Source organism: Montipora capricornis, chromosome 2 (genome assembly GCF_036669925.1).
Source record: "Montipora capricornis isolate CH-2021 chromosome 2, ASM3666992v2, whole genome shotgun sequence".
NCBI classification, from domain to species: domain Eukaryota; kingdom Metazoa; phylum Cnidaria; class Anthozoa; order Scleractinia; family Acroporidae; genus Montipora; species Montipora capricornis.
This window is the reverse complement of record NC_090884.1, coordinates 59,139,122-59,149,121: the sequence shown is the minus strand read 5'-3', so window position 1 is coordinate 59,149,121 and position 10,000 is coordinate 59,139,122. Positions and strand designations below refer to the sequence as shown.

Genomic DNA, 10,000 nt, shown 5'->3' with positions numbered 1-10,000 from the left:
AACGCAGCAAGATATTCAAATAATCCACAAATACTGTGAAATGACCACGCCCAGTAAGGGACAAGGGTAATCATTACTTTATCAATTAATCAACATATTTGGACATTTTGTTCAAAATATGCTTAAAGACATCACACTAAGTAATAAATTGACAAAAAAATGTAAAGGTAAAGGTAAAGTGGTGCATTTACATAGCGCCCTTATCACAACGTCTCAAAGGCGCTTTACAATGATGAATTTACCCCTAGCGGACTGGAAGCATACACATGCGCAAATTGCAGCCGCTTCTAAGCAGTCCATGCGTGCTGGTACTCATGTGTGTGTATTAGCCAAATACTGCTAGGAGACCATACCCTCAAAGGATAATGGGCAATTATAACTTTTTTTATCAATTAGCATTTTTACTTGGTTTTGTTAAAATAAGGTTTGATGCAATTAATTAATCACTAGTTAAGGCCGGTTTACACGGTGCGACTTGTCGGGCCAATTTTTGGCGGTGTCTTTGAAAAAAATCGGGCCGACAAAAAAAATCTGTTGCACTGCAACAGATTTTTTTTGTTGGCCCGATTTTTTTCAAAGACGCCGCCAAAAATCGGCCCGACAAGTCGCACCGTGTAAACCGGCCTTTAGACAAGAAAGGCGTTTTTTTCAAGAAAATTATGTACCCCTGGATTGTGCTTTTGATCAGGGGTAAAGTTTGATATAAGTCTCTGGTCAGTAATACCAAATACTGCACGATATTGATTGGTGGCCAAGTGGTACAGTGTTCATGAGGTTATGTTGTTACACTATACGCTCCCCCATCAATGAACTACATGAATCAAGTCATCTTGGAGCTACATGTAGGCAGTTGCGAGTTCACTTTGTATTTCCTAAGAGGTGACAGTTGTATGATAGGCATGCTTTCAAACTATGGATATGACACCCGGGGGTGTTAGGTTAGCTAAGTCTAGACCACCCTGGAAGGTCTTGGGTTAGCCAATTCTCGACCACCCCAGGGGATACTGGGTTAGCCACAGGTGGTACAGACGTTAATTTAACATAAGCAGCTGCAACAGCATAACGTAGTTTCAAGTTCCAGCGAAGCCTGGATTTTTAGCCTTTTTTTAATTTTAATTTTTTAATTTTTTAATTCCATTTTACATTAAGTTACAGCACATACACTTCAGTTCGTATTACTTACATTATTGACTTACAGTTCATACACTAACAATACCTAAACAAAAACAAAAAAAGGCCACTTAAATGGAGAGAGAAGAATCATATATTTGTGGCAAGAGTGTTTCGTTTTAGAAAGTATTTGGAAAAAGGATTCAAGAAATAGTAGAAATAAAAGAATTCCGTTTAATGAAATGCTTTGAGAGAACATTACCTTTTCTAGCGATATACAGCTCTAATTTATAGGTAGCTGTTAATTTAGCCTTTAAAACATCAAATAATGGAAACATTTTATGTAATTTGCATCTATAGATACAAAATTTTCCATAACCATATTTTTTTACTTGGAAAATTCTTTCTGGTCTTTTTTTAGCAACACTGCTTTTGCTTTAAAATTTAAAATGCAGTCTACAGGAAAATGCTTTTGAAATTTGTTAAAGAAAATGAAATATAGATAGCCCTTCTTCATAAACACAAGTTCATAATTGATCACGGAATGTTCTATGTGTCAGATTAAATATATAATCAACTCTTGAGATATTATTCCTTCCCAGTTTAAGCTTGATACTGATAGTGCCCATTCCCCCACAAATTTGAAACAGCTTCCAAAGAATAATGGAATACTACACTCTTAGATTCCCTTAGAAATGACAACAGTGGAAACTTACATGTACTATCTCGTTTTGGAGTGGTTTTAAGTGGTGGTGTGGTTGTAGGTAGAGGCACAGGTGAAATTCCGATGATAGAGGACACATTGACCCTTAATTCTCCAAGCCTGTCATCCACGATTGCTTTTTGAATTTTGGAAATGATAACATCTTTTGCAACGTGAGTGTTGAACCTTAAAGCCACATCAAACCACATCAGGCTTCCACATCTGCAACAGAAAAAGAAGAAAAATGGATAATGGCTTGTGTACACTGTACATTATGTAGTGAGACGAAACCCGAGAGATGCCTTAATTTAATACAGGCGTTATTCAATAAAAACTGTTACACAGGTAAGAAACAACAACACAGCAGCCGTATAACAGGTCTTACCCCAAGTAACAACGACAAAGTAACAAATCATAATGACAACTCAATGTTCTCAACATAGTCATGCGAACAATCACTACTGTAACACTTCAAATAACAGAGAAAAGGTCATTATTATTATTGTCCTCCCTCACCTTTTATCAGCTATCAGTTCTGCACCAGCGTAACTCTGATTAGCAGCAAGCACCTTGACCAACTAGCATCATAACAATAAATAAAAATAAAATAACCGTTAATATCACCATGAATGACCGAAGAAGAATGGCAGAAGAATACAAGATGTAATTAGGGAAATCTTTGTTTACATTTTTGGTCTCATTGGCATAAGCCCATCGTTTTCTAATCAATCAGCCAAAAAATCATTACTGAATGTTGAAGGTCCATTTCATAACGAGCTATCTCTGAAACTGAGCGCAATTTACCAAATAATATCTGAGTAATGACGCTTTCGAAATCCGAAATTTTTCAAAGAATGCATGCATGCCATGAGCTCATTTGCCACCCAAAAATTTAGCAGTTTTTGATGGCTAATAAGTCCCTTGTTATCAAAGCCAAAAAGGCTTGAAATTGGACTTTTTGCTAAGTTTAACACGTTCTTTTACCTTTTGAAGTACATTTGTGAATAGCATGATGCTAGCAATCTCGTATGTTAATAAGACAAAATGTAAATAATGATGTCTGCAAAGATTCCCCAACTCACACAGGTGAACACACTGACTATTCTGCTGGCAATGGTTTGGACTGTAACGGGGGACAGTTGGACACATTATTGATATCTGTAGATTAATGATGATGAAAGAACCAAACCAGAACCAAACCAGAACCAACCAATGAATGACTTTCAAGGACACGTCATGATGTCACTGGATTTCTAAACAAATTCCGAGTTTGAACCAAATTAGCTTAGGGTACTGCAGACAACTAAATCCATTTTTGATATATGTCACAAAGAGTCCTGTTAAGTCCAAACATTAATGTTGCTATATACTTTCACCAATAGGGAAATTATGAGTATGATATTATCTTTACCTCAGGCCCCAGTTGTTCAAGCCATGGATAAGCGATATCCAGCAAGTTAAAGCACTATCCACTATCCAAGTAATAGCGAAACCAATTGCACTATCCAATGGACAGTGATTTACCCGGTGGATAGTCTTATAAATAATACATCCACCTTTTGAACAAGTGGGGCCTGGAGCACAGTTGAGGAGAAGAGGTAAGTTGTTCGTATTTCTACACATCAGTGATGTTGAAGTTGGTGAAGGCAAGGAGGCATTCCATGACACTGGTCTAAATCGTCAAAAAATTATGCTGAATGGCTTTAGAAGATCGATCATTTCTTTGACATGACTTTTGTACAGGTATCATGTGTAAATACCTGCCTGACCACCTCGTAAATGATTATTTAACTCGGTCATTTGAAAAACATTAGAAAACTTCTCTGCTCACTACAAAGAAATGCTAATAATACTAATTTGCCTCATGCTGAAGTGTTTCCCACACAGACTCTTTTTCATCACATTCTTCACTTGTGCTGAGGCTGATGAAAATATTTTTCCCTCCAATGACTGTGGTAAAAACAGAAAAAAGTTCATTGCTCCTTTAGAATTAACAGGTAAATTTAATATTGAAAAGGATGCACTGGATATCAACTGGTACAGTACTAGTGACTAACCAAGGAGATTGAGCCAAGAAGACTTTATGGTGGTCACATCTACATGTAGCAATCCCATCCCACCTGCTTGTACAGGTGTACCAACACCTCCAACAGTTTACAGCACACTAACAACACTAAGCACTTTGTCCTCCTCCCACCCCCCCTCCCCCTTTAGAGTAAAGTTTATTAATCATGATCTTAAGAACAAACAAGCTCAAAGAGTTGATTCAGGTAAAATTAAGCCCTCATCATCATAACAGGCCTTCTGATATTACGCGATGGTGCGATTTCGCATTTCGTACCATCGACCTCAAATCGCATCTGATCGCACAATTCACGAAAAATCGCATAATTCACAAAAGAACGCCCAAAATGCATAAAATAAAACATAAATCAACAAGTTTCTAAGGAGTTTCTGCATAAATATGCCATTTTACCTTGATTTACCTTGGAAAACGGCTAAAAAGCCTTTGTTACCTTCAATTTCGTAAAAAGTCGCCAATTGGTGTAACACAAACACGCCCTTTGTTCAGATTAGCAAATCTGGTGAGAAATATAATACTGCACACAAAAACAAAGTGTAAGAAGCTAGTCGTAGCATTCAGGAATATTATTATTGATCATTTATTTGGCATGTTAGCTGTGCCCTTTCAACTTTTAACGTGGTGGACCAATAGTGCAGAACACCTCATTTTTTTTTCTATTATATCTCTCAGATAGTATGTGCACCGTAATTGGCTAAATTAGTGGGCTATATTATACAGTACCGCCCGTGGTATGCCCCGATAAATTTGAAATTTCGATAAAACATTCTCTAGCAAGCTTTTTATGTCATTTCTAACTGCTACATAAACTTGTAAAACTATTTGAATCTTGCAAGCAACTATTTGAAACAGCCAAGAAGATTTAGTTTTTTGGATTTCGACAAAACAATCTTAGTGGCAGTTGAACCTTCTGCTTGACTTCAAACAGCTGGTTTCCTTTCCTGTATGGCTGATGACCACAGAGATACATGTACAATGTATGCATCTTAATAACCTCGTTTTCTCGGTCCGTACTGTTTTTTCCCATTGATTTATGGCCCGCGCGCATAAATCAACGCAAAAAAACTTGGTCCGTCATTTGACAGTAAGGACCTCGAACTCAGTTAGTCAGAGGTGCAGATCACCCAAGATGAAGCCACATTAGCCAGAAAGTGGAAGGAAACACAAAATTGGCAGCACAAAGTTGATGCAGATGGTTACAAATGGCTACTAGCTGGCACAATTTTAAAGGGGACATTTCTGAGTGGATCTACATGTACATGAAGATGTTGTCATCCATTCATTCCTAAAGCTGTCCCCATTAATGAGTAAAATTGTCTGGTGTTAGGCAGAGTACATTAAAATCTATAAGGTTAGTCTCACTTCCAGGAGGAACTGGGTTAAGGCATACACAGTTTTAATTCACCGCATACATATGTATATGGACTGAGTACAAAACGTCCAGGCCACATTCTTATTTTCCAAGGGCACCATGAAACCTTATTAAAGGTCCAAAACTTACACTTATCATTTCCACATTATTACGGATTGCCAGAAGTTTCCACTTACTGCATCGTAACTTACCAAGAAGTGTGGTTTCTGAATCATTTCCCAGATAATTGCTCCCTGTACAGGTGTAGTTAGCACGTGGAGTCTGCACTTTAGAAATATCAAGGTACTCTTTATTACAGCCAATATGTGGAAGATCACAAGGATTCCAATGAACTGAGGGTGTTGGATTTCCTTCCACTTCGCACTTAAGTGATGCAGGCTGCTCTCGGCCAACAAAGAAATTACTTTTAAGGGTAACTATAGGAGGAACTGTCAAGAATAGGAAGCAAAAGTTGTACACTTTAATGGTGTTAAAACATTTTGTTTATTTGTTGAAGCAGATCAAAATAATAATATTGGCAACTACACAGTTGATGTGGACCTGTTGTAATTTTACCCTTGAACACTCAAAGGCGGGAAAACAACACCAGGGACTACTTCCCTTAGGCTTCTTGGACAGTGTGTAGGTTTCTTTACTGTCTCACAGAATTATTTACGAACAAGTGTACTGAGGTGGGGCCCATGGTTTATAGTCTTAATCCGAAAAGACTTAGAAGTCTTGCCATTAGTTATTTTTCAGATGGAATTACAAATTAAGCACTCAGGTGTTCAAACTCACAAACTCCTCCTCATTAATTTCAATAAGCCTTGATTATTTTTAACTACACATGAAACTCTAGCTCACTCTGATTACATTCAAGCTCAATGACTGGCACTCACACAGAACATTTATGCAGACATCCTTTGTCAAAGCTTTTCCAACACCATTATCAGCAGTACATCTGTAGCATCCTCCATACTGCTTACTGCTTATGTTCAAAGTCATGTTGACTACAGTGTTATCCGAGAGTCTCGTCCAGGTTATTGTTGGTTTCGGTCTTCCATCAGCTGAACAGCTCAAAGTCAGTTCATCAGATAATGATACTGTTTGGTTACTTGAAGTGACAATGTTGCTCACAGGAACTAAAAAAGGAAATTGGTGGGAAAAAATGGAATGCATTCATGGGATTTTAAAAACAAATAATGTGCAAATCAATGGAACTATTACCAAACATACGCATACAAGTATAAAGAGAAATCTAAGGGCTAAATGTATGCTGCATGTGTATGGTCTTATTGTAAATCAATAAGTTGAAACAGAAACCCATAAGGGTTGAAACGTGTAACGCGCGTTCACAGCTTCCGAATTTTCAGTGCAAACTGCTTGGTTGAATGTTTCAGTGCTGAGTACCATATTTGGAAACCCCTCGACTTGTTGTTCCAAATATGGTACTTAGTAAATTGAATATTCAGAACTGAGCTTGTTTCCCAACACACAAGGGGCCGTTACACGTTTTAACCCTTATGGGTTTCTGGTTGAAACCAATGTGAACAAAATTATTGTAAATTGTAATTTACAATCATGTAACTTTAAGCAAAAGGAATGAAAACAACATATTAAAAAAAGAACAAGATTAGCTTTTCCAGGCTTGCTTTCAAATCCCTCTACAGTGCATATACTTATAATTATTTGTATTGTATACCCTATTTTTAAAATAGCTACGTAATTTTAGTACTTTTAATAATTAGTTTGGCATGCCAACATTCTTTCCTTGTTCAAAAAAGGCAAAGCAGTTTTGAAACATCCTTTAGTAATTTGAGGCATAGGTCTCCTCTCTGGAGGAATTTCATTAGAACTGACCCGCACCTATGCGAGAAGTAGACACATACATGTTACCCATTTTGCGGCTTCTTTAAATTGTAGAGTAGTGAATTTAATAACAATTTAATAGCGAGACAGACCACTTCGAATTGCTTTGGTCTGGTTTCTTGCACCCATAATGTTGAGAAAGCTTTATGTCATCTTTCCAGGCAACACATTATCTCCAACTTTGCTTTGAACTCCTCTTAAGGTGATAAAAATACTGACAGATGTTGTCTGTTGTATTTGCAAACGCACTTCCACAAATTTCTGACCGCAAATGAGTGAGTTGCCAGTAATCGGATCTGTTACGACCCGTACTCGTTCTGGAAGAGTGATAAAGAAGCCTCAGAGACTGGACCTATGAATAATTATACTAGCCCCACCCTAGTGTAGGACTTAGAGTGTCATGTGACTTTTGTTGTTGCTCCCGCTCTTGTTATCTAAGTTGTTTCGTACGTCATAGCTTTTCACTCGTATACATGTATCCCCTTTGTAAATAGAAGTGTAGCAGAGTGTAAAAACCTGGCTACCGGCCTATTAATTAATCATTTTTTAGAAAGAAGAAATTCCTGTCCTCTTTAGAAAAAATAGACACGCCTTGCTTATGTGTGGTAGTGAAGTAACACAGCGATTTATTCCATATAAAATGTCAACTGAGCTGTGTGTTGTCTTCCAGGAGATTCAAGTTGTCCTTGCGTAGTATGTAGCTCTAACAGTGCACGATATTGTTTTGGTATTGTCTATCATTGTAGTGCCATGGTAGAAGTCTTGGGTAAATAGCCTGAGAAGACATGTGGTTACTAGCAAAGTACTGAACCCAGAAAGATTGAAGAAAATAAATGGGAAGTGAGAAACATTGGCTTCTGGGCTGACATGTTGATAATTTTCAAGCTCTGTCACAACTTCTTTCACCACAAGTTTAAGCCTGCCCTCTGAGCATCTGACAGCTGTGTAATACTAAAGTTTACTAAAGTTAAGCCCTGTTTAGTATCTGGATGGGTGACCTCAAACATATACCCCTTCGTAAAACAGAAGCATTGGACCGAAAATACTATTAACACTAACAAATGCGAACTCAGCAAGGTACAGATTTTGTTAGCTTGCTTTATGCAAAAACAAATATTGATGCAAAAGTAAATTGATACACAGTTTTTAGAAAGAGCAGAAGGAAGTTTTTTTTGTTTTTTTTTTAAATTAATTAATTTATTTATTCCACACACACACACAAAACAAACAACTTATTTACAGGATAGACATATTTACATATTTACAGTAAAACAGTATACATTGCTTCCCATACTGAAAAGGAAATCAAAGCATTAAAGTTTACGGGCTGTCGGTTGCAAGGCTGTTGTGAAAAGGCGATGAAGGATTTGTTGGTTTAGGGACTTATCAAAGTAAAAGAAGCAAGAAAAAAGAACGGTTTTCTAATTTAAAGTTTTCAGTAGTTCCTACTTCGTTTGTAAGGTGCCCGCACCCTTTTGTTCAAATAGATAGGTCGACTTAAGACATCTGAAAAAGCCTTCTACCTCTGGTAGAGTTTTATTGTTTTTACAAATCCAGATATAATGTCTTGCTAACAGGAGGCAAAAATTCATTTGACAATGATTTTTGGAGGAGTCTGGCATCAAACCTAATGCTATAAGAAGATTGAATTGGTAGTTTTCTGGAATAATCTGAGACGAAATAAAGCGTTGTATTAAGAACGTCCAAAAAGCGGTCACTCTGGGACAGGACCAAAAGAGGTGACTAAGTTTTTCCTGTTCATCTTTGCAAAAAGAGCAGTTTGGGTCGCCTTGTAGGCCGATTTTAACTAAGAATTCGTTAGTGAGCAGAAGGAAGTTTCCGCGACGGTCGCTCAAGAATAACATATTTACGACATGAAAACAACATTAATTTTGAACCGTGAATATAGAATATAAAAAGTTACGATCAGCGACAACCATTTTGGGAGATTTTTGCCACGTTCAATTTTGTTATTGTACTTTTGGCTGCACAAGTAAATCGCAAAATCGAAAGTGACATTGAATTCAGCGGGCGCCGTGTTCAAGTTACCGCGGCGTGTTTACTCGCGAAACATTGAAGCATCTGTGTCAGATGATGGCAAGATACCGGGTTTTCGTAAGCTTTTTCTGTCAAGTGTTATAAAGTTTGAGAAGAAATGAGTGAAGTCAACACAAAGATCACAATCGCCCAAACACTTGAGGGTTGACCATTGTTTCTGCTAAGTCAAAAATTTACTCTCCAAGACAAGGTTATTTATCACCAGGTAATTCCATCATTTTGGAAATAGCAGCTACTTTATTATTCATCGGCGTCACAATTTTTTGCTGATTTTGGGGCTCATTTTGTTGAAACTCAAACACGCTTCCAACAGACCTGCTTATTTGCGTGAGCAATACTAAAAATATCCTCCCGTATCACATTTCACATTTCTTGCCTTGAATGAGTCGGGTCACCTTCCCTTTCTTCCACTCTCCACGGTTCTTTTCGTCTCCATCGACAAGAACAACTTCTCCGACTACGAGTGTAGCTCCCTCTTTCTTGTTTAGACGGTGACCTTCCATTAGACTGTGGATGTATTCTCTCTTCCATCGTCTCCATGCATGGGCCTTAGCTTCTTCCAACCTCTTTTTCATCTTCGTCAGCTTCTACTTATCATCTTCGATTGGGTAAGCAGCACGACCCCACATGATCACGTTAGGTGTAAGCACCTCTTCTTCTCCCTCCGCCTCCACGTAAGTCGGGGGGCGATTGTTCAAGTTCCTTTCTATGTCCATCACGACCGATTCCATTGCTTCACACGAAAGTCTTGACCACCCTAGCGTCTTGTGCAAAGTCTTCTTTATTTCTTTGATCAGTCTCTCATAGAACCCTCCCCACCATGGGG

General features: G+C 37.9%; 1 protein-coding gene across 1 annotated transcript; it reads right to left on the bottom strand.

Moving 5' to 3' along the window:
* Positions 1-3,665: 3,665 nt before the first annotated feature.
* Positions 3,666-9,749, bottom strand: LOC138037576 (limbic system-associated membrane protein-like). The gene is made up of 4 exons (XM_068883483.1): positions 9,551-9,749; positions 6,147-6,389; positions 5,460-5,696; positions 3,666-3,763 (listed from the first exon to the last, which is right to left on the bottom strand). The coding sequence occupies exons 1-4, from the start codon at positions 9,747-9,749 to the stop codon at positions 3,666-3,668; spliced, it is 777 nt and encodes a 258-aa protein (XP_068739584.1).
* Between the last annotated feature and the right edge of the window lie 251 nt (positions 9,750-10,000).

Coding starts and splice junctions, on each gene's coding strand:
- LOC138037576 (XM_068883483.1), bottom strand. CDS start 9,749: ATGAAAAAGAGGTTGGAAGAAGCTAAGGCCCATGCATGGAGACGATGG. Junction 6,390..9,550: donor GGTGACCCGACTCATTCAAG/GCAAGAAATGTG, acceptor TTCCTTTTTTAG/TTCCTGTGAGCAACATTGTC. Junction 3,764..5,459: donor TTCAGAAACCACACTTCTTG/GTAAGTTACGAT, acceptor TTTTTACCACAG/TCATTGGAGGGAAAAATATT.